Source organism: Neophocaena asiaeorientalis, unplaced genomic scaffold, assembly GCF_003031525.2.
Source record: "Neophocaena asiaeorientalis asiaeorientalis breed wild unplaced genomic scaffold, Neophocaena_asiaeorientalis_V1.1 scaffold849, whole genome shotgun sequence".
NCBI classification, from domain to species: domain Eukaryota; kingdom Metazoa; phylum Chordata; class Mammalia; order Artiodactyla; family Phocoenidae; genus Neophocaena; species Neophocaena asiaeorientalis.
This window is the reverse complement of record NW_020172777.1, coordinates 238,135-263,095: the sequence shown is the minus strand read 5'-3', so window position 1 is coordinate 263,095 and position 24,961 is coordinate 238,135. Positions and strand designations below refer to the sequence as shown.

At 37.6% G+C, this 24,961-nt stretch overlaps 1 protein-coding gene across 3 annotated transcripts in view; it reads left to right on the top strand.

The window, feature by feature from the left end:
- Positions 1–24,961, top strand: part of PHKB (phosphorylase kinase regulatory subunit beta) — a 204,219-nt gene that overhangs the window by 126,546 nt on the left and 52,712 nt on the right. For all 3 annotated transcript variants that reach the window (XM_024740959.1, XM_024740957.1, XM_024740958.1), the window contains 2 exons: positions 23,657–23,712; positions 24,226–24,319. In XM_024740959.1, the coding sequence (XP_024596727.1) occupies positions 23,657–23,712; positions 24,226–24,319 (150 nt within the window). The remainder of the gene's footprint in view (positions 1–23,656; positions 23,713–24,225; positions 24,320–24,961) is intronic.

The following is a 24,961-nucleotide window of genomic DNA, read 5'->3' as shown; positions in this document are numbered from 1 at the left end:
AAGAAAATTTGTTTTTTTGTGAAGTTTTTTTTTTTTTTTTTTTTTTTTTTTTTTTGCTGTGCTTTTGGTGTCTAATCCAGGGTCACAAAGATTTCTGCCTGTGTTTTCTTCTAATAATTTTATAGGTTTAGCTCTTACATTTAGGCCTCTGATCCATTTTTAGTTAATTTTTGTACATGGTATGTGGTAGGCATTCAGCTCCATTCTTTGTATGCAGATATCCCGTTGTCAGAGCACCATTTGTTAAATTTCCTGAGTGATCTTTTTCTTTTTTATTATTGTGGTAATATATGCATTACATGATATTTATCATTTTAACCATTCATAAGTGCACAATTCAGTGGCATTAAATAAATTTGCAATGTTGTATAACCATCACTGCTATCTATACCCAAAACATTTTCATCATCCCCAACAAAAACTGTGTACCCATTAAACAGTGACTCCCTCTACTCCCCTCCCTCCAGCTCCTGGTAACCTCTATTCTACTTTCTGTCTTTATGAATTTGTCTATTCAGGTACCTCATATAAGTGGAATCATGCAATATTTGCCTTTCTATATCTGGCTTATTTCACTAAGCGTAATACCCAAGGTAATTTTTATGTTTTACTAATGTGGTGTTTCTCTTTCTTCCCGTTGGTTATTTTTCACATACCTGGTGATCCTCATTTGTTCACTTGTGTATTAGGTGATAGATGATGGTCTGATTATTCTCAGTGTATTAAGTGGTCCTCTCCCCCTGTCCCGCAGCCCCAACAGGGAGTGAGGAAGACGTGATTGGGAGTTTTGTCTCTTGAGGATCCAGTGGGGAACAAACAAGACCCTCATTACTCTTGCCAAATGCCAGAATGTGAAGGGCTTTACTTTGAGGAACCTATTGCCAACACTAAAAGCATTAACTCATCCCAGCCAGTTTGTTCAGTATGTTAAGAGAAAAACCCCGTTTTATTGTTTCATTGCTGACTGTGGCTCCTTGTGTGGGGCCTCAGGCCAGCCACTGTGGCCTTTATCAGTTCTGTGTCACGTCTCACTTCTTCTGTCCAGTGCTTCTGCAAACCAAGTACCCTTCTGGGGCCCCTCTATTTGGTGGATCAACTCCCATACCTGTGGCAGCATTATGGTAATGCTCTAAGTGGTATAGTTTGGTTATATAGGCTTCCTCTGCTCTGCTTTCTTCATTAATGCACTTCTATTTGCCATCTTTTACACTAGAAATGTGCTGAAATATCTGATTTGATACCCCTTTTTTCTTTTTCTCTTTTTTGTTATGGCTTTAGTCTTTTTGTTTTGTTTTGTTTATTTTTAGCATCTATATGGTCATTTCTGTGGGATCTGGAGAGGAATGAGAATTGAGTGTATGTGCGAACACCACTCTCTAGAACTAGAAGCCCAGGTCTCACTTACCATGCTTGAGTCTTCTCTCATTGTTTCTGTTAAATATCTTGTTCTCCAGCCACACTCTGTGCTTCTTCAGATCTTGATTGATGAACCTAACACTGGGATTTTAGCAGGGTAGATGTTCACTGAACAGTTGTGATAGCTCCAAGTAGATGCAAACCAAGTAAATTAAATGCCAGAATTATTAAAATTGGTAAAGAAACATTTGAAGGAGAATAATTTATACCAAACTGTTATTTAATCTGTTCTTTAGTCTTGTAGATAAGGTAACAATGCCTGCTCCACTTACCCCTACTTTCCTATGTCACGTTTGATTTGGAAAAGATAAATTATACAAAAGATCATATTATCTAATCATCCTATAAATTACTCCCTGAAAACAAGTCCTAGGGGTTTAGAAGGCTGCTTTCCTATAACCCTTTGCATACACCATGTTATAACACTTATCATGCTATTGTAGTTGTTGTTTTACATGCCTGCCTCTCTGGCAGGGGTACTCAGAGCAGGGAATGTGTCTTATTCTTTTTTGCCTTCTATCAGTCTAGTTTGGTATTTGACAAGGCTAGAGAAAGGAAGTGAGAAAAATAGAAAACCGCTATTGATTGTGCTTCTGATGATTATAGGCAGGTACGAACTGTTTTATATGTATTATGTCTGATTTTAACACTTTTCTGAAATAAATATTATTATACCCACTTTATAGATAGATAATGCAAGTCTCAGAGAGGTTTGGTAATTTTTCCAAGGTCACACAGTTGTCAAGTGGCAGAACCAATATGAAGGTATTAACTGAAGAAGGAAAGGAGGAAGGGATGTCAAGCATGGAAGCAATGATTTTCATAATGGTATGAAGGAGTTAACAGAGGAAATATTTTGCTTCCTGGACAGCCTGGCTCAATATCACATCACAGAAAAATAGTTTCACCTGTGCCTTAGGAGACTGAGAGGTCTGTGGAAATGATCTGAAAAATTAAGTGGAAAGATGTTACATCAGTACAAAATGTATGCTGGGATACATTATATATAACATTTGTAATGTTAAAAGGGTCTAATTGTTACTTTCTTCTTCCCTGTTAGCACTGAGATGAGACCAAGTCCACAAGTCTAACAGTTAGTAATTTTATTAGGGAGTTCCTTCTTCCTTATCCAAAGGAAGATACTTTCCAGAGGCTAGCAAGATTCTTTATTTGAGTGTTTACTCCCCTTCTTTTTTCACCCTAACTTGTTCCTGTTAGGGCGTCCATCATTTTCTGTTGCCTAGGTAATTCTCGTGCTGACTACCTGCTGGTTATCTGTGGATGGGATTTAGACTGTTCACACTGCAGAGCCTCTGCCATGTTAATGTGAGATAGGTCACTTGGAGACTGTTTGTTTTCAGCCTTTACTACTCATTCATATTTGGAAGAAACTGTAAGCAGCTTACTATGTCCATTTCACGGATTCATTGTGTTCTGCATTATGATTTTCCACTGGGGATACGTTGACCCTAAAAAGGACATCCTTTTGTAGCGACTGGGGGCTTTTTGGAGTTCTGTAACAAATGGACTTTATTTTGAAATGTGTGTTATACTAATCAACATATAGAAGATTCTTGGCTTAATAGGAAAACAAACTTAGTATCTTTTTAAATGTTTGCAGGATTCTATCTGAAACTAACACATTTAACAGGCAATAGAATAAGACCAGCCAGGAATTGGATTTCTTTTCTTAATTTTTAAATCAATCTGCAAAAAATTGAACTTGTTTCTTGAAATAGATATTGAATGCAACAGAATTTTTACATAAATAAGCCATTCTAATATCAACAGAAAAGTCACAGGTAAAAACACTCTGATATGAAAATGCTATTTTAGCATTCAAGAATATAAATAGTAGAGATTTCATATAGACATTCTGCCTAGCAAAACAATTAAGAGCACAGCCTCTGGAGGCACATTGCATGGGTTTGAATCCAAGTTTGGGCAAGTTGATTAAACTCTCTGTGCCTTAGTTTCCTCACATGTGAAATCAGAATAATACCTCATAGATTTGTTAAAGATTTAAATGAGTTAATATAGGTAAAGAGCTTAGAGCAGCCCCTAGTTTATAGTTAAGCACTCAATAAATGTTAGCTATTATTATTTGCATTTTGATAGTTTCAATGCAGACATGGTAGTTAATTGAGGTACCCAGCAGTTAATGAAAAGAAAAGTTACAAAGTCGTGTTGCTGTTGTACGTGGCTCATGATGGGAATTGAAACTATGAGAGCAGATGATTTTGGAAAGCTAGGCTTAAGGCTTAGTTCTTTGTAAGGGTACAGGTAATGCAGATGGTGGAGTAAAGGGATGTTCAAGGAAGGGCAGGACAGAAGAATCCAGCCAGAAGGTAAAACAGTGTCATTGGATTGAAAGTCTGAAAAATGTTAACTGTGAGACAGTGGTTCGAGAAAGCTGACTACCTAATTAACAGGGGAGAACAGCACAGCATTGGCAGAAACTCAAATGCTGGTGTTTTGACCTTGCATTGTTCACCCCTCGTGTAATCTGGGGAAGATCTCCTAACATTTATGGACCGTAGTTTTCTAATCTATAAAATTATTTGGCTGGGTTTGATTCGTGAATCTCCTTCTAGCACTTTTGTTGCTGGCTTCCATGATCTGGGTTACAGGTAACCTTTGAGTGATTTTAGTACATAGTGTGCCCAAAAGCCAGATTGTAGGGAGTTAAAGAGTGATTAAATGATGGGAGACCATCTGTTCAGGAAGTGAGTTTGCTGCAGTCCAAGACAGGTTATAAACCTCTCCTAATTTAGTAGATTTGTTATACAGCACTCCTAGAATATGGATTTATACCTGCTTCCCTTTGTTATATTCTTGTTTCAGATCTGTTCACAGTTTTTAAAGGTTTATTAGCCTTAGGTGATTTAGGGAAACTTTGCATGAGGCTCAGTTTTATTTGTTCATTCTAATGCTCTGAAATAGTGTAACCAGTTTGAGACATAATTTCTACTTAAAGGATTAAAAAAACTCTACTTCATTAGCTTGACAAAGAAAGAAAGTGCTTATGTGGGACCAAAAAGCCAAATTTATCTACAAGCATGGGAATGAATTTGAGTGCTGAACAGAAGTTCTTATGATTATCATAATGAAACAGAATAAAATAGTCAAGACATCAGAAATGCTTCTGAAAGTCTAGCCCGCCTATGCCACAATACACAAAGGTTCTCTTCAGGAATACTGTCTGCAGTCTTTAAGGGAAATGAAAGTCTCCTATCAACTAATATTTATACCAGAGCCAATGAAAATTAAATACTTGGTCAAAAACATCCAGAACTTAGAAAAGTTAAATTTGAAGTAAAAAAAAAGAAAAAAGAAAAAATGAGCTTAAACAAATATAATAGCATCATTCTTCTTTTTTTCAATTTTTGGCTGCATTGGGTCTTCGTTGCTGCGCGCGGGCAGTGAGCAGGGGCTACTCTTCATTGCGGTGCGTGAACTTCTCATTGCAGTGGCTTCTCTTGTTACAGAGCACGGGCTCTAAATGCACGGGCTTCAGTAGCTGTGGCTCGTGGGCTCTAGAGCGCAGGCTCAGTAGTTGTAGCTCACGGGCTTAGTTGCTCCGCGGCATGTGGGATCTTCCCAGACCAGGGATCGAACCCGTGTCCCCTGCATTGGCAGGCGGATTCCTAACCACTGCGCCACCAGAGACATGTCATGCTAATTAACCAACTGAACTTGCTAAAATTAAAATTCCAATAATAGGCATGAGATATAATGAAATATTTCATCTATAAGATGAAGACTTCTTATATTCATGGCTGAAATGTAAAAGAGGAAAAATAGACCCAAGCAAGAAAACAAGGTTTATTGTCCAAATTAACGATGTACAAGGAATATTATGATCTAGTATTGTTTTAATGAATCTACTGCAAGTCTCAATTTGTGCCCCTGTTCTGATTCAACACACTGAGCCCACTTATATTCCTGGCATTTTACTCTGAGAACAGAATCCTGTTTATTCATAAATATAAATAAATTTATGAATTTACCTGGGACTTCCTTATTTCCCTTTTTTTTCTTATCCTTGAATCTACGAAAAGTTTTTAAAGGTCTATTGATCTTTGAAGAGAAACCTATCCTTTATTTCTATTCTAACCCTCTCTTATTTAATAATCCATATTATGAGGCACTGTCAACCAGAGGACTGGGCTTTGGGAACCCTACTCCCTGACAGTGAGGAGCGGTGTTCTCTCACAAGGTCCTTAGAGAGTTCCAGGTGTTTTTGCCATTGTACTAATAAAATATGAGTATTTTTGCTCAGTTACTTGAAGCAATATTTTACGTTTATGGCATAATCATCATGATAGAGCAGATCATGTGTGTTGAAGCACCCTTGAGAGAATTTATCATTTTCAGTGATACCCAAGCTTTGAATCTGAGAAGTAGACTAGCACATTTAATATGCCAATTAAAATGGATTGATCTACTTTGACAGTCTTTGGAGAAAAGGTCAATATGAAAGGAATGCTTTTTAGTCATAAAAGCTTATTTTCCAAGCTGCAAAGTTTCTAAATTTAGGATGAAAGTCAGTACGTATTTACTAAATCATGTACATATTTATACAGATCTGAGCTAAAAACATATACACTTGTTGGTCTCTCATTTTTCAAATTAATGAAGAAAAGGGGGTTTCATACTTTGTTTTCTGAAAATACAGTTGCATAAAATTTTGTACAAATTATTTTCCTGAAGATTAAAGAATATGAGATATATATGTAATTTTTATTTTTAAGAAGGTGATATAGTATAGTGGCTTTGCATCATACAGGCCTAGCTTATATAAAACCCATTTCTTCTACTTACTAACTCAGTGACCTTGGACAGTTTAATTAATCTCTCTACGCCTCACTTTCTTCATCTATTAAGTAGGGGTAATACTTCATAACTCATGGTGGTTGTATGTAATTAAGTGGTAATATATGTAAAGCTCTTAACAAAATGTCTGACATTATAAGACCTAAATAAATATTATTGCTATTTTTATTTTATTCCACATAACTTATTTTATAAATAATATTACTTTCTCATTAATGAGAATGAGAAAAATCCTAAACAGTCTGGAGAAAAACATTAGATTTTTAACATTTTGGCTATTACTATGCATAGGCTTTCTTATTATGCATAGTCTTACTGGATATTCAGTTTTGCACTCGCTAACACTTATTTATACTATCATAGTTATTTTTCATATTATTTCTATAAAATGTTGTTTTAAATGTCTATATGATGTTTCTTTATTTGGCTATGTCAAGTTTCCTGTATCATATAATGTAATATATGGCTATATCGAGTTTCCTGTATCATATAATGTAATACCCTTTAATGTAATAATTTCTATTCTAGAAGTTTATCCTAATAAGAGCCGATTAAGATTTAATGTATACTGCATTTATAGTGTTTTTAAGACTGCTGTTGTGGCTAAATAGCTTTTCGTTAAAAGGTCTCTACTTACGTATCTGTCCCTAAATGAAATATTTTATATTCTATAGTGTTCATTAGCCAAAGAAAATAAGGCAAGAGATAAGATAAAATGATTTTTCACACTTACATAAAAATGAAAATCACTTTCTAGAAACTTTCCTTCACTAAGACACACTTGATCCAAATGTATTATTATAGACCTTAGCCTAGATTTGGGAATGTTTTATTTTTTAATCAAATGTGTCTATATAAACCATAAAACTACCCATAGCTCTGTAGAGAGGAGTTGATTTCTTCTTGTTTCACCAATAAAGTTCAAAATTATTTGCCATGCCATTATGTTTATTAACTGTACCTCACATACATGGTAGAATATTAAAAGTATATTAAGAGACTATTAAGATTATCAAGAGCATCTTGTTCAATTCCCTCATTTTATAGAGCAGGAAACTGAGATTCAAAGAGAAGTGACATGTCCAAGGTCACACAGGTACATATCCAATGCTGGAACCCAGGTGTCCTGAAGTGTGGCCTGGTGAGCCATATACACCATGGTGAAAATGCACATTTACTACATGGTATTAGAGAAAGTACTATTCGGTGACACTTATTAAAAATGATAAGGCAGACTATTCAGGACCATCACAATAGGTATACGGACCACTGCAGTGGGATTTTACAGTGGGGAAGAGACATTGGACTCAACTCCAAATATAGCATGGGCAAGAGGGAATTTATAGCCAAGGAGCAGGGTGGTGGTCAGTGGATGAAAAATTACTAAGAGGAAATATCACAGGTAAGGGGGATTCTGGCTAAACCAACCAACAGGATTCTTTGATTAAGACAGGCCAGGGTGATCAGATATCACTTGGGGGCTGGTAGAGGATGAGGAATCTGAACAGATACAGAGGCTGAACAAATAGATATTGATGGTGAGGGTTCTGGTTAAACTGACTAAGCAGGATTCTTGCTAAAACTGAATTTTACAAGGAAGCACACAGATGAGCCTACAAGGAGGCTCAGGAGCCTGACTAAAGTTTGCTTAAGTGAAGAATCACTGCCAGTGGGGCTTATAATATTAATGTCATTTTCCTGTGTCCTCATTGTCCCTTAATTATGACTAAGGTAGGTAGTCTTAAGCAGCATATCTTTCATTATTGCAGCTTCCACACAGCAACTAGCATAGTGCTTCTATAGCTAGGCCAAAAAATAATCATTTATCAACCAGTCACTTACCAGTAGGAATGTGAAACCACTATTTAGTTTCTGTCATTCCTTTGTTTTCTCCTACAATGGAAAGTTTTTCATTTATTTTTTTTAGTACTCAGAGAGTTTGACCTTATTAATCATTATATATTAAAATACTTGTATAAACTTTTATAATGTCTATTGATTAAACATTATAGTTGGGCTGTTTTGCAGAAGATAAGTTAAGATTTGAATTTTGAAGAATTGGAAAGGATGTAAAGGAAGGATTAGCCTCATTAAGTAAGAAGCCATTTGAATATATTTTTTAGATTATATTCAATTTAGAAAAAATTAAATTTTGAGTATTTGACCCGTTAAATTTCTCTTATCTCTTTGTATGTCTTTGATTAAGACTGTCCCTATACACATGCAAGCCACTGTTTTAATTTGGACAAGTGTTTTTTTTTTAATTTGGAAGATATCAATAGTTGCACTTTAAAAATTAGCCCTGTATTGATAGTTTTGATTTGGCATAGATAAAACTTAACTGTCTGTTGCATTTTCTCAGATTACATTATCCTGTTGTATCCCATACTTCTTAAGAATGTTAAATTAGAAATGTCAGAATATAATGCCTAAGAAATACATCTTTTGAAAATCACTTTCAGTGGCTTAGGAGAAGGCCATATTCATGTAATGCATGCAATTTTATATAATTTCATAAATTTATGAATTTTCATGAGAAAATCTTCATATTTTATCCTTAATTATTTTTGTGAGCACCTTATTATTTCCTCAGTCTTATTTAAAACGTCTTCCGTTGTGGGAGTGTGCGATTTGGAGAGCAAAAGGGACACTGTGGCATGGTCAGATAACTGAACACCGATTATGACTCTTCTATCATTAATCAGAGACTGAAGAAACTAATAAAGTTAGCCCAAGAATACAAGTTAAAGGTGGCAGTGAAGAATAAATAATAGTATGTAGCAGAGCATGAGCCCTTCCTTGCACTGGATCAAAATTGTTGAAAGTGGGAGATAGAGTTTTAAGTTCTCAGAAGTGTCTGTAAAAATAAAGGTTAAAACTAGGCTAATGGGGCTTCCCTGGTGGCGCAGTGGTTGAGAGTCCGCCTGCCGATGCAGGGGACACGGGTTCGTGCCCCTGTCCGGGAAGATCCCACATGCCACGGAGCGGCTGGGCCCATGAGCCATGGCCGCTGGGCCCACGCGTCCGGAGCCTGTGCTCCGCAACGGGAGAGGCCACAACAGTGAGAGGCCCGCGTACAGCAAAAAAAACACAAAAAAACAAAACTAGGCTAATGGAGGTTAGGGGATTAAGAGGTACAAACTACTATGTATAAAATAAATAAGCTATAAGGATATATTGTACAGCACAGGGAATATAGCCAATATTTTATAATAACTTTAAATGCAGTATAATCTATTAAAATTTTGAATCACTGTGTTATAAACCTGAAACTAATATAATATTGTAAATCAGCTATACTTGAATAAGAAAAAACTAGACTAATGTATTCTAGTACATGCTGAGATACCTCTAATAATGAATGGATCTTTTCTTTTGAATCCCAGGCATTAACTCACCCAACTCTTTTCCCTCCTCCTTTATCCTGTTCTATTTTGATATCTATTCTTTCTTCTATGTGTCAACCTCTTTCCCTCTACATACTTCTTCTCCTCAGTCTATAGAGATGTTTAATTGTCCCTGACCTTAAAAAAAGAAAGAAAGAAAGAAAAAAATTCCTCAAGTGTGCCCCTCTGTCACGTTCCCTTCTTTCCTTCCCTTTCAAACATCTTAGAAAAATACTTGCACCATCTCCATTTCTTTAGCTTCCAGTCACTCTTTACACTATGCAGTCTGACTGCTTATACCACCAGCCTACCAAAATACATGCAAAAGGTTACTCCTGACCTCCTAATTGATAAATCCATTGATCTTTTTTCAGATTTTAGTCTGTTTGTCCTCAAAGATATTCAGCACCATTGAATACTCCCTTCTCCTTTAAACTTTGTAAAAGCATAGAAGTAATCTTTGATTCCTCCATACCTATGTCACTACTTCTCCCCTTCCCAATCCAGTCATGTCAATTCTATTTCCTAAATACTCCTGAGATCTTTTCACTTGCTCCTTCTTCATTCCAACCACTATCATCTCTCAACTGCAGCGCTCAATGAATCTCCTTGTGTCCACTCTGCCTTCTGCCAATCATGTTTATATAGCAGCCATTACAAGTTAATATATATAAAATGCTTGGGCAGAACCTGGCCTATAGTAGGTACTATATATGTATTTATTACTATTGTTCTAAAAATGTAAATTACATTGAGTCTTTCCTTGTTTGAAACCCTTTTAAAAAGTAGCTTTTCGTTCCACTTAGATGAAAGCCAAATGCCTTGTTTCCTTAGAAGGCCCTTTTGAGCCATAACACCACCCTCACTTCTTATTCTTTTGCTTGCTTGTTATACTCCACATACACTGGTCTCTTCTTAGTTCCTCAAACCCTTCAAGCCTTTTCTTCTCAGGGCCTTTGCTATTCCTTCTGCCTGAGTGTTTGTTACCAGATCTTGTTCCTTCTTGATATTGAATTCAGTCTCAGATTTAATGACACCCCCCAGGAGAATTATTTTCTGACCATTAATCTAAAGTAGCCCTATCTCCAGTTACTCTATTATATCATCCTTTACGTTTATCCTTTTCATTCTTACAGCTCATATACCTTTTTCTATAAAGTCCTTCTCAATTCTCTGAGACTAAATTAGATGCTCCCTCCCTTGCCCTCAAAGCACCCACCGGTTAATAGCATTGTATTTACTATCCTACTGAACTCCATATATAGTTTGTCTTTCCGTTCTATGGTGAGTTCCTGAAGAATAGGAATAACATTTCATCTATCTTTCTGCCATCCCTGGTTCCTACCATGATGTTTGGATGAATGAACAGGTGAACAAACCCTGAGCATTTCTAGTACACAGATTTGTTGCATTGTGATCTCATCAATATGGAAGACATTTAGATTTACTCTGCTAAGAGCGATGGTAGCGTGTGTCCCCCACAGTCAGGTCCCCGGTGAGAATCTACACTAGAAACAGTTTGGCCTCAACCAGTGAACATGGCTCTATATAGTTAAAAGCTCGTTGGATTCTAGAGCTTGCTGGGTTCCTCTGTAACTGTTCGGTCTCTAACCCAGCAGCTATAAATCTTACCACATGTTCTCCCTTGCACTGTTTAATTAGCCCAGTCTTTTTGTTCTTGAGAAGAACATCTAGTGCTGAAAGAGAAAGTAGTACAGGTTTTTATACTTTTCTCCCTTCAAAGCCTCTCTTAGGTGGCTTTCACATTGTAATAATTGTACATGTGGCCTGTCTATTCATTTCCACTCATACATGGAGTCATGCACTTGGCAATTCTCTAGTGTACTGAAAAGTTTAGTGTTAAGCTAGTAAGATGAGGCAGTCTGATTTGGTAGAGAGAACACTAGACCAAGTTAGTACAGAGACCTGGATTCTATTTCTGGGTCTGCCACTAACTTGCTCAGGACCTGGACCATTTCCCTTGCCTGTACCTCAGTCTCCTCATCCATCAAGTGGATTACTGATTTTTATCAAGGAAACACATTTTTCAGACAAAATCTTAGGCAGAATTTCAGCATAAAAAATAGTTTAAAAGTTGTGCTGCTCTGGCTGAAGTGGAGTCCTCTCATGGACTCCCTCACACCTTTTTTTATTACCTACTCCCAGATGATAAAAATGGCCCCTTCTACATCTGGCATTTCAACTCAAACACCAGAGAAATGATCTAGTCCGTGCAGGCATCCAAAGGAGAAAAACCAAAAACAAGTTGTCTTGCTATAACTTGCTTCCTTTTCCCCCTTGATTCTAAATAGCTGGTTTCCATTTGTCTACCACTGGAGACCTTTCATTGGTGGTAACCCAATACCTGAGGTCCTTTGAAATGACATGGAAACCCTGAGAGGGAAATGGCTAGATTTTTGGAACCTATACTCCCCTTCTTCTGCCTCTACCTCCCCTATCTCACCCTCATTTTACCAGTCTTTCTCTATGTTGACCACTCTGTTGTGTTTTTTTAAGTTTCTCATCATTTGTTCTTCCTGCTGGTTATGATTAAATCTGTGTGAACACCATGAGTCAGGGTTTCTCCACCTGGGCCCATATAGTCATTTTAGCATCGTTTCGAAATAAACAAGACCTTTAGCACAGTCATTTCTTTAAGATAAAAATATAGAAACATTCAGTTACAGCGTGTGCTTAGACAGGAGTAAAAACAGTTTAACAAATCAATTTGTTGTGACAAAAGGATGATTAGTAAGTATTCTCTTCCAAGATAATTGCAGTCATTGAAAGGACTGCTCTCAAAAACCATTGCCCGATTTATTCATTCAGGCATTTGAAACTGTGTCTGAGTCTGGGAATACTTTTTAAAATTCATTTGTTTTCCTCTTAAATAGAAAGTTTGTATAGTCACTAATGCAATGTATAAATACAGGGATCCTAAAGGGCCATTTTCTCCCTGGCCTTCTCTACTCTTAAGCTAAGTTTAGCTTTTTAACCATGCTGTTGTTGGTATTTCCACTTACCACTTTCCTCTGCATCCCTATTCATTTTCTCCAAGTAGCTGCTTTGGCTTGGTTGGAAATGTCAGAATAAGATGCCAGTGTGTTCCAATCAGGATGTGCCTGTGTTCAAACTGCTGTAGCCTGTTACTTGGCTCTTGCAGGAAAAATACTGTGGATATGGTGTCTCCAGTTGGAATTGAGATGTATAAAGCATCTGCCTGGTTTCTTCAGCTAATGAGGTTTTGCTGAAAACAGAGTGTAATGAAAAAATGCTGGATGTTGGCAGGACCTACTGATGAAGGCTAATGAGCATAAATGAGTTTCCCTAAGGCCCCAGAAGCAGAGGCAGAGAATGTTTCAATGCACTGCCCTTGAGGCAAGACCAGCCTTGGGTGGGGTGTGACCCGTTTATTTGTTGGCTTCTTTTATTCTTTCCTTTTCTTCCTCCTTCTGTGTCCTTCTTTCAGTAAAAGACCTATTCAAGCCAGCCACAGTAGATTATTTTATGCAGCATAGGGCATATTAAAAATAAAGCTACTTAGACCAGAGCTTAATACAATGTTGCAAAAATAAGAATTATGAGTTTTACATACTGTATTCATTATTTAATAGAAGAGGTAATTTTTAAATTTAATTGCCAAGAATTTAAGAAATATATTCTATCAAAAAGGAGATAAGAAAATAGGTGTTTTGTAGACACCACTTGGAGTTGAGTTTTCTTCAGACCTGATGTCAAGTGAATGAAGAGTGACTGTTGGTAGAACACAAAGGTTTTTGCTCACCACTCTGCTCCCTGTGACTGTAACCAACTGTGTGTTGGTTAATTTTATGTGTCAACCTGGCTGGGACATGGAGTGCCCAAATATGTGGTCAAACATTATTCTGGGTGAGGGTTAAGATGTTTCTGGATGAGATTAACATTCAGATCAGTAGAGTGAGCAGGTCAGGTTGCCCTCCCTAATGTGGGTGGGCCTCATCCCAGGAGGCCTGAGTAGAACAAAGAGGCTGACCCTCCCCCAGGTAAGAGAGGATTCTCCCTGCCTGATGGCCTTCAAACTGGGATATTGGCTTTTTTCCTACCTTTGGACTAGAACTAGGTCTTGAGCCTCCTGGCCTTTGGACTAGAACTACACTGTCAGCTCTCCTGGGTCTCCAGCTTGCCTACTCACCCGGCAGATTGTGGGACTTGCCAGACTTCGTAATTGCCTGAGTCAGTTCTTTATAGTAAATCTCCTTCTTCTCTTTATACATTCACAAACAAATATGTGTGCGCATGCGTGCGTGGACACACACAAGCACGCACGCACACACGCACCCTGTTGGCTCTGTTTCTCTGGAGAACCTGAACTAATACAAACCACAACAGCAAGCAGCACATAATTCATGCAGTATATACCATGACAGGCACCATACTGACTTTAGACTTAGACATATCTGCAGTCAGGTTTAAGTTCTACCACCGACCTTTGACAAATTGTTTCACCACTCTTCACTTCAGTTTCCTGATCTTTAAAAATGGGAGTTTTTGTGACAGTACATATGGCAGACTTTTTTTTTTTTTTTTTGCGGTACGTGGGCCTCTCACTGTTGTGGCCTCTCACATTGCAGAGCACAGGCTCAGGACGCGCAGCCTCAGCGCCCATGGCTCACGGACCCAGCCGCTCTGCGGCATGTGGGATTTTCCCGGACCGGGGCACGAACCTGTGTCCCCTGTATCGGCAGGCAGACTCTCAACCACTGCGCCACCAGGGAAGCCCTGGCAGACTCTTGAGATATATTAATTCCTTGACATTCTAAATTGGACGACAAAACCAACATAATCAATAAAATAATAATATAAATCTTATTACTAGGCTGTCATGTTATTTCCATGAATAAGTTATAAATGAACAGAATCTATACATCTTTCTGTGTGCCATTCTCCTAGAAAAGACCCACATGCTTCCTCTGCCCCCTCCCAAAACACTGCCCCCTCCCAAAATCCCATCTTACTGATCTTTTCTGATAACAATCTTCTAGTGCCCCCACATAAGCCAGTGGTAGTAATGCCTCTGAGTGTTTTCGGTTGAGTGGTTGTTCTACTCTTATAAGCAAAATTAAAACCTGATGTTTAATGGTTCCACGATTTAACTATAACCATGTTCAGAGATTTCAGTTGCAAAAGGTTGACTAGCCTTAAATGATAAAAGATGTGAAAAGATGACATTAATAAGTATGGTACATATACAAAATAAGGGTATACTATGCAGTTAAAACAAAATATGAGGGCATGTTCTGTGTACTAATATATGATATATGATTAAGTGGGAAGAAGTGCTGATAGTATGCTACCTTTTGTCTAAAATACGAGAAAGTAAGATTATAGCTTCTTGTTTGCTTTTATAGGCAAAAGGAAACTCTGGAAAGGGGCATAAGTAATCATAGTAATTGCCTGGTTGGTAGGTGGTGGGGTGGATGCATGGGCCACAGGTAGGAGAGAAACTTCACTGAAAACTTTTTCATAATTTAAAAATTCTTGAACCCTATGAATTAATTGTCTATTAAAATTAAATTGAAAAAAAGAACAAGGGGAAGGAAAACCATTAGGGTACATTCACATTTAAATTTCTCTGTATACCCTTTGAAAGTTGTATTATATTGTTTTATTTATAGCTCCCAGCTGAAAATCTCCTAGCCTTGTTACTTTGACCTGATTTGGATAATTTGAAAACTAGAATCTAGACAGATGTACATGCAGTGTTTTAATTACCATAGTTTTAAATTTTGAGCAAGATGGGTTGCAATATTAATACAGGTAGTGCCCAGCTCACCAGCAAGTTACACTATAAAAGTTTCTCTTCCACCGTTCACTTAAAAATGATTAAGATAAAAAAAAAAAAAGATTAAGGTAGTAAATTTTATGTTATGTGGGGTTTTTTTTGGGTTTTTTTTCGTGGTACGCGGGCCTCTCACTGTTGTGGCCTCTCCCACTGTGGAGCACAGGCTCCGGACACGCAGGCTCAGCGGCCATGGCTCATGGGCCCAGCCGCTCTGCGGCATGTGGGATCCTCCCACACTGGGGCACGAACCCACGTCCCCTGCATCGGCAGGTGGACTCCCAACAACTGCGCCACCAGGGAAGCCCATGTTATGTGGTTTTTTATCTCAATTTAAAAAACTGTTAAAAAACCCAATATGACTTTATTCATTTATAGAAATGATAGTGGTTTTTTGTTCTGTTCTTTTTTTAAATTTATTTTTGGCTGCATTGGGTCTTCGTTGCTGCGCGCGGGCTTTCTCTCATTGCGGCGAGCGGGGGCTTCTCATTGCGGTGGCTTCTCTTGTTGCGGAGCACGGGCTCTAGGCATGCGGGCTCAGTAGTTGTGGAGCACGGGCTTAGTTGCTCCGCGGCATGTGGGATCTTCCCAGACCAGGGCTCGAACCCGTGTTCCCTGCATTGGCAGGCGGATTCTTAACCACTGCGCCACCAGCGAAGCCCCCGAAATGAAAGTTTTAAATCAGAATATTTTCAACTACACGTTGTTGGTCCTGAATCATGTAGTTTAAATGACTTGTACAATCCTTAATAGCTTATAAAAATATGTATACTTTTAGTTATGATTCTTTCCCTTTGTTAAACATATCTTGTTCATATTTGCAAATATTTGTCCTTTATGCTCAAGGGAAGATTTGTATATTGCTAATAAAAATGTAACAATACTTTAAAAAAATATTTTTCTTCCAGACCACCGAATGAGTGCCAACTGCCTTCTTTTGGTATAATGTGCTGTGTACGTGCTAAGTGAGAAAAGAGCATGAGGCGTCCGTCAAGGGTGCACTCTGTAATTATACAGACCACTCATAAACATGAAAAAAGCCCTGGCAGAGAGATGGCAAGTGACTCATGCAGACAGCACCTGCTCTTGCTGATAGAGACAGAGACATCTTGGCATCCTGATGTTTGGGGGACTTTATGGAGGAGACTAGGTTGAAAGAGTGGGCCAGGAACTGGATAAGCAGAAAGAAACAGAAAGAAGAGTCCAAGTGTAGGACAGAGGACAGAAACTTGAGATGGACATGATGAACTGCTTTTTATTTTTTTAGTGGAGTGTTCTAAGACAGGGAACTGCAGGTGGAAGTGAAGTTGTAAAGGTCCTCAGGAAGTTGGGGCTTTATTTGGGAAATACTGGTTTTGGAGTATAAAAGTGATGTCCTAAACATGACAGAAATATGCCTGTTACTCACCTACCCACCCTTCCTCCCATTTCTTCATTCATTCAACAAATATTCTTTCACCACCTCCTTTGTGAAAATCACTGATACAAGAAAATTTCCCTAACCATAAAGTACAGAATATGGGCAAAGACAAGTGTGAAGCAGAAAGTCCAGAAAGCCTGTAACAGTGATCCAGGATTGTAGTCATGTTACTGGATTGATAAAAGGGCTAATGTTTTTTAAACACTTAAGAGTATTTGCCAAATATTTTATCATTACTCTAAATGGAGTATAACCATTAAAAATTGTGAAACACTATATTGTACACCTATAATTTATATAATATTATACATCAACTATACTTCAATTTAAAAAAGCATGTATATTACATTGAAAAAAAAGAGTATATGCCAGACACTGTTAAATGCTTATGTATGTTATGTATTATCCTCATAACCCTATAGATACTTTTATTATCCCAATTTACCCATGAAGAAACTGAGGCTTAGAGAGGTTAATTAATATAGTCACACAACAAAGAATAATATAAATATCATTTGTTTAGCAGATTAAAGTTTGTAAATATTTTTATAGGCCCTCTTTTGTTTGATCCTCTGCCTATGTGTTAGGCCTCCTAAATAGCATTATTCTCATTTTATAGATAAGCACAGAAGAACATAGAGAAACTTGCCTAGGCAATCATTCATCAGACAGTAAGCACATACCGTGTGCCAGGCATTCTTCTAGGCAATAGACAAGATAGATCAAGTGCTTGTCCTCTGGGAATTGTTTTCTGGTGGGGATGAATAACAGTGAATATATAAGTAAATAATACCAAATAATTTCTGGAGATGACAAGTACTGTGAAGTAGACAAAATAAGGTAAAGTAATAGAGGGGGGCTGGCCACAGTAGAAAATGAAGGCCTTTCTAAGGAAGTGATGATGGTTGAGACCTGTATAACAAGAGGGCCTCATGCAACAATCTGAAGGGAAAACATTCCAAGCAAGAGTGCAGTAAGTACAGAGGCCCTGAGATAGGAACACAGTTGTCATTTTCAGTGGAGAGAACCCAGTCTGGCTAAAACATGGTGAAGGAGAGGAGAGGGAATGAGAAAGAAGTAGGCTGGAGCTTGATTATGTAGGGACTTGTGGGCTGTGGTAAACAGTTTGGTTCTTATTCTGTGGGCAATAGGAAGACAGTGGAGAGTTTTAAACAGGGTGTTTGTGTGTATGCATGTTGTGGGGGAGGTGACATGGTCTGATTTACACTTTTTTAAAAAACCATCCTTGTTGCTGTTTGCAGGATAGACTGTGTGAATGGTGGGGTAAGACTGAGGTAGGTAGAACAGTTAGTTGACCAAGTGAAAGATCATGGTGACTTTGAGTAGAGTGGTAGTAGCAGTGGAGTTGGAGAAAAGTGGTGTGTTTGAGATGTGCTTTGGAGGTAGAGCCAGTAGGACTTATTGGTGAGTTAGCCGTGCATTAGAGAGTCATACAGTACACTGTAATGTTTAAGAGACAGATGAGATTGCCCATATTTGGATCCCTACTTTGCCACTTACTAGCTATATGATGTTTAGATAAGTTTTTTAACCACTCTGCACTTCAGTTTTCTCCTTAGTAAATGAGCATAATTGTAGTAACCTACCTAATAGGGGTGTTTTGATCAGTAAATAATATGGCTACACAGTGTTCAATAAGTGTTGTCTTTTTTGTTTGTTTTAGCTGTTACTGGTTATGAGGTTTGAAGGAGAAAGAGGAATCAAGGATAACTTATACATTTTTGGCCAGATCAAATGAGTGCACAGTATGGCATCTTAAAGAGATAAGAAATAGTGGTGTTGGGAAAGCTGGACAGCCTCATGTAAATCAATGAAATTAGAACACTCCCTCACACCAAATACAAAAAATAAAGTCAAAATGTTTTAAAGACGTAAATATAAAACATTACACCATAAAACTCCTAGAAGAGAACATAAGCAAAACATTCTCTGCCATAAATTGTAGCAATATTTTCTTAAATCAGTCTCACAAAACAAAAGAAATAAAAGCAAAAATAAACAAATGGGACCTAATCAAACTTGAAAGCTTTTGCACAGCAAAGGAAAGCACAAACAAAACAAAAAGACAACCTATGGAATGCGAGAAAATATTTGCAAACAATGCAACCGACAAGGGGTTAATTTCCAAAATATACAAACAGCTGATACAACTCAATAAAAAAAAATACAAATAGCCCAACCAAAACATGGGCAAAAGGCTGAATAGACATTTCTCCAAAGAAGATATACAGGTGGCCAACAGGCACATGAAAATATGCCCAACTTTGCTATTTATTAGAGAATAACCATCATCAAAAAGTCTACAAATAATAAATGCTGGAGAGGGTGGGAAGAAAAGGGAACCCTCCTACACTCTTGGTGGGAATGTAAACTGATACAGCCACTATGGAGAACACTATGGAGGTTCCTTAAAAGACTAAAAATAGAGTTACCATATGATCCAGCCAACCTCACTCCTGGGTATGTATTTTGGAAAAGACAAGAATTCTAATTCGAAAAGATGCATGTGCCCCAGTGTTCACTGCAGCACTATTTACAGTAGCCAAGACATGGATGCAACCTAAATGTCCATCGACAGATGAATTGATAAAGAAGATGTGGTACCTATATACAATGGAATATTACTCAGCCATAAAAACATTGTAATATTGCAATTTGCAGCAACATGGATAGACCTAGAGAATATCATACTAAGTGACGTACGTCAGACAGAGAAAGAGAAATATTATATGATATCATTTATATGTGGAATCTAAAAAATTATACAAATGACTCTATATACAAAACAGAAGCAGACTCACAGACAGAAAACAAACTTAACGGTTACCAAAGGGGGAAGAGAGTGGAGCGATAAATTAGGAGTATGGGATTAACAGATACAAACTACTATACATAAAATAAATAAGCAAAAAGATTTACTGTACAGCACAGGGAACTATATTCAATATCTTGTAAAGACCTATAATGGAAAATAATAAAAATATATATATATGTATAACTGAATCACTTTGTGGCACACCTGAAGCTAACACAATATTGTAAATCAACTATACTTCAATTAAAAAATAAAATTTAGGGCTTCCCTGGTGGCGCAGTGGTTGAGAGTCCGCCTGCTGATGCAGGGGACAGGGGTTTGTGCCCCAGTCCGGGAAGATCCCACATGCCGCGGAGCGGCTGGGCCCGTGCGCCAATGGCCGCTGGGCCTGTGCGTCCGGAGCCTGTGCTCCGCAACAGGAGAGGCCACAACAGTGAGAGGCCCGCGTACCGCAAAAAAAAAAAAGAGAGAAAAAAATAAAATTTAAAAAAGAGAGATAAGACATACTTTAAGGGTGAGTGAATTTAAGGATGGAAATCAGTAGTTCAGTTTTGTCCATGATAAGTTTAAGGCTCCTATTAGATAACCAGCATCATGGGAGAGGAAGTGACAAGAATGGAACTTGTTTTGTGGGTATTTCACTTCTAAAACTTGCCCTCTTTCCACTCTTTGAGAGGCAGAGTAAGTGAGTGATTATGAGCACAGACTCTGCAGTCAGACTGCCTGAATCTGAATTCTAGCTCTGCTATTTACTAGCTTTATGACCTTGGATTAGTTACTTAAACTTTCTGTGCCTCATTTTTGTTACCTGTAAAATGGGGATGATGGTTTGTTAAAGCACTTAGATCAGTGCCTCCTCACACACAGAATGTACGATGTTCTGTAAAGTGATTGTTGCTATTGTTGTTACTTTTCAATCCTGAATGTTGCTATAGAAATGAAATGAGAAGAAGATTCAAGCAAGGTATTTTATGAAGGAAGGATTAACAGGATTTTGGTGACAAATTGGATATTGAGGGTAAAAGAGAGGAGTCAAAGGTGGTTCAGAGGTTCTGAGCTAGAGTGAGTCTATCTGAGGTAGAGGTAGGGTTGATAAGGGAGTTGAGTTTTAGACCTATTAACTTTGAAAATAGCCAAAAGAAAATATCCAGAAAGCAGTTAAAAATGTGGGAACTAGATAGAACTCAAGAGAAAGTTCAAGACTAGAAATATAGATATGGAATCATCTGCTTAGAAGTGATAATGAAAGATACCAGAGTGAATGAGTTTGGTAAGAGAGAGAGAAAGAAGTGAGGTGAATAGAAGAACAAGGACTTAAAGGGTAAGGATTTCCATCTCAAAGGCAAAGCAGGATAGATGGCAGAGTACAGAGCTAACAGAGACAAGGAAAGTAAGGAAATAGTGGTAGTCTATGTTTGAGAAATAAAGGGAGGGAAAACTGGGAAGGTGGTAAGTCATCTGAGGATTTCTTTGAAAGGATGTTTGGAATTATTTGGTGAAGAACTAGTCATAAAAATGGGGTAGTGGATGGCCCTAATGTCTTAGAATGGTGGAAGCCATTCTAGGGCAGCATAGATGTTACAACAAATCTCAACAAGGAAGAGAAAGCAGCTACCCTAGGATAGGTGTGAAAACTGTAAGTACGGCTGCAGGAAATATTCGTGCCCTTTATTGTTACTATGTTTCAAATACTGTACTTGGCACTTTGTTCTCCCTGAATCCTCAGGATTCTCCGAAATATTGGAAACCACCTAAATGTTATCAAAATAAACATGGCTTGAATAAATTATGGCACATCCATATAATGTAATGTCTTTCAGCCATTTTTTTTTAAACCAGGTAGATCTATACTGGCAAAGGAAGATATCAGTGGGATACTTTTCTGTGATAATAAACACGTTTGAAAACTTATCTATCTATTGCAATAGACTAAACTCAAGGATGGGCACTGGGTTGTATTCATCTTGTAATATCAGAGTCTAGTGTGGATTCTTGTATGTCTTAACTATTGGTCAAATGAATAAGTGCATACATGCTTATAAAATGGAGAGCACTGGTACCACACTGGGCTTGAGTATGTGTGTGTGTGTGTGTGTGTGTGTGTGTGTACTTTGTGAACCTAAAAGCAGAAAATATTATAATATTATTAAGGAAAATACCATTCAGAAATAGAAGTTATTACTTATTATTAGGCAGTTTTCAGAGAGACTTCATTGGTTTAGACAGTAATTTTGGAGGTTTGAAGAAAATTATGAAAATAGAGAAAAGATAGTTCCAACTTTGTCAGTGAAAGGAAGAAAATTGTTGGGGTGGGACCGGCCACGCACAATTCTTTCTGTGGGTGGAAATGGGGTGAAGCGTCCCGCTTGGGCTGGTGTTAAAGGCCTGAGCTCATTATGGTAGATGGTTTGTGAACTGGAACTTTCCTAAATGCTGACTTTTCAAATGAAAGAGTTCTTCAACCATCAAATAGTCTCCTAATCAGATGCTCACTATGATTCAACATGTGTAATGGGCATTTTAGATCTGAGTGCTCAGTCATACAAATAGAAACAACATTGTCTTAAACAGGCCTGTGATTCAAAAAGAAGAAACCGGTTTACCAATTAGGATCTGTAAGCTGCCTTATTTATTGTTAGTGGAATAACATCTGCATTCTAATATATGTATTCACTTGCTTTTTATTTAAAAACTCTAATTGCCCTGAAGATTATAGATAATGGCCCACTCTAAGGTTACTTCTTTTGATGAATGGGAGATTCCATCCACGAAAAATGAAGCTTAATGTTTTCATTTGTTAGAAATCTTGATGAGACTCTGAATAATTACTTTTTCTCATCCTTTTGAGTAACATCAACTTTTAAAGTCTTTATCAAATAAAAATAGAATTTATAGCATTTTTAATGTCTATTTATTTCTGTGAGGTTGTTCCATTATATTTTTCCTCATATATTCATTTAAATCACATTGAAGACTGCCTGAAATGGCATTTTCACGATAAGTCTGGGAACCATCCTTTGTATGTTACTTACTGCTGATATATGTATTCTGGTATTTCTTGCCTTCTATCATACATAAATTCTACTGGCATATTGAATACCATAGAGAGGAACTGACTGATAGTAAATCAAATGTTTTACAGCATACTATTGGGAATGTTGGATTCATTACTATGAAGAAATTATATTTGATCACAATTTTCAGAGCTTCCTAATACTGTAATTTATTGGTGCTTCTTAATGTTCTGTGTTAGTTATATACAAGCTCAAAATTGGATTCATTTTAGCTATGCATAATATATGCTATAGTGAATCTTTTCCACACACACAAAAAGTAGCAAATGTCCAACACTATGTTTGATTAGAACTATTAAGCCCAACAGCTTGTATTTAACTAACACGGTGGTAATTATATAGTCAACTGGGTAGTGCATTCTCTACCGTAGAAGCTATATATTAGAATAAAGCTGTTTTGATGTATCAGGTGCCAAAGGAAAATTGGCTAACAAGAAAGGGAATAGCTTTATGTGGTGAAGATGTCAAATGAATGGTTTTAACTCACAGTCATTTTTTTAGAGAATACGTAAGTTAGGTTTTTATTTTTAGTTCCCACTCTTCCCTTCATAGTTAAATGACGGAAAATGACTCTCGGTCCCCAAACTACTCTTCCGCATCATTCAAAATAGCCCTGACAGACTAGCCCCTCCAGTAGTGGTGAGATTTATGGCTTTCCATTCCTTGGTGTTCCATTACTCTGTCTACACCATCAAATTGATTAGTAGGCAGTGGAGAGCAAGGAAAGAGAGGCAACTGCTTAGAGCCAGCTGGTGTCCATCATCTTAATGAACTGCTCAGAGATGGTTAATATTGTCCTTGATTCTCATTATAGTTGATGATGACCAGATCTTTTAAAATGTTTCCCCCCTCCCTTATTCTGTATTACAGGGCCCACTGGAAAATGATTTGGTTGTTTATGTAGCGCTCATAGCAGAAAGCCAACGGTATGAAATCCAGATGGGTGGCGTGTTCTTTGGAGGGGGAGGGAAGGGGATTGATCGCTTTAGGCTTATAATGTTGAGTGTGGTGGTAGAAATTAACTTCATAGACCCCTTCACAGGGTTTCAAGGATGTCACTAATGTCACTTTAAGTGCCAGAATAACATTCTTTTCATGTTTAAAAATAATTTTGTTTTAGTTGGTGTTAATATTAATTAAAGTCTGTGACCAGTGCCAGTGTTGCCTGCTGTGTAGTTTTGAGAAATTAATGCAAACAGATTATGGGGATCCCCCAAGTTAGTGCTTACCTCTCTGGCAGCCCCCAAAGCTCACAGCTGATGCTTTGTGAAGAACCCAAGAGGGCTCTGGATTCCAGTGCAGATGACATATTGCTGACATTAACAAATGAATAGTGTGCTCCAGACTAGCATAGTCTTTCCCCTTTTCTCCTCCTCCTTCGCCATTGTCCATATAAATGCATTACTGAAAATGTCTCTTTTTTTCCCTGTGTTTTTTAGCCTTCAAGTTTTCCTCAACACATATGGTATTCAGACTCAGACTCCTCAACAGGTAGAACCCATTCAGATCTGGGCCCAGCAGGAGCTCGTGAAAGTAAGTGATTCTGCTTCTTTACTGTCTCCTTTATGTAGGTACTAGAGCATAATGATTAGACTTAGTTTATAGTCAAGAAGCATATTTAAAAATCCAATTCTGAGATAGGGTCATTGATCCAAAGTCTTTCTGATTAAGCTGAGAGACCCACTTTATCAGACACTGTTACTGAAACACAACTGCATTGTGTGTGTGTGTTATATTCATAGGTCTTGTTGATTTCTGCTCCTTGCTAAAGTCTGTTACAAACCTGGACTGACCACTTAAATAACAAATCAGCCTTAATTTTAGTAGTGGTGTATAAAATTAACCTTTACATTTGATTTATTTTCCCTTTTATTAACTATTAAAGAAATCTTCTCACCTAAATATTGTTGGTAGTAACTACTTCCCTTTTTCTCTTGCCTTACTATTTGGAGTCTGAAGTAATTCCTACCCTCTTTGGTTTGCTGGGTCTCAGAATAATTATAAAGTGACATCTGAATTTATATTTGATGCAGTTACATACCTATTAGATTGGATTAAAAGATGACTTTTGAGGCCTTTTGTATGCACTGCCCTGCAGCATATGCCTGAGTTTAGGAATATTACTGCTCATTAGGGATGGGAAATTGTTGATCTCCACTAATTATTTTTTTTCCA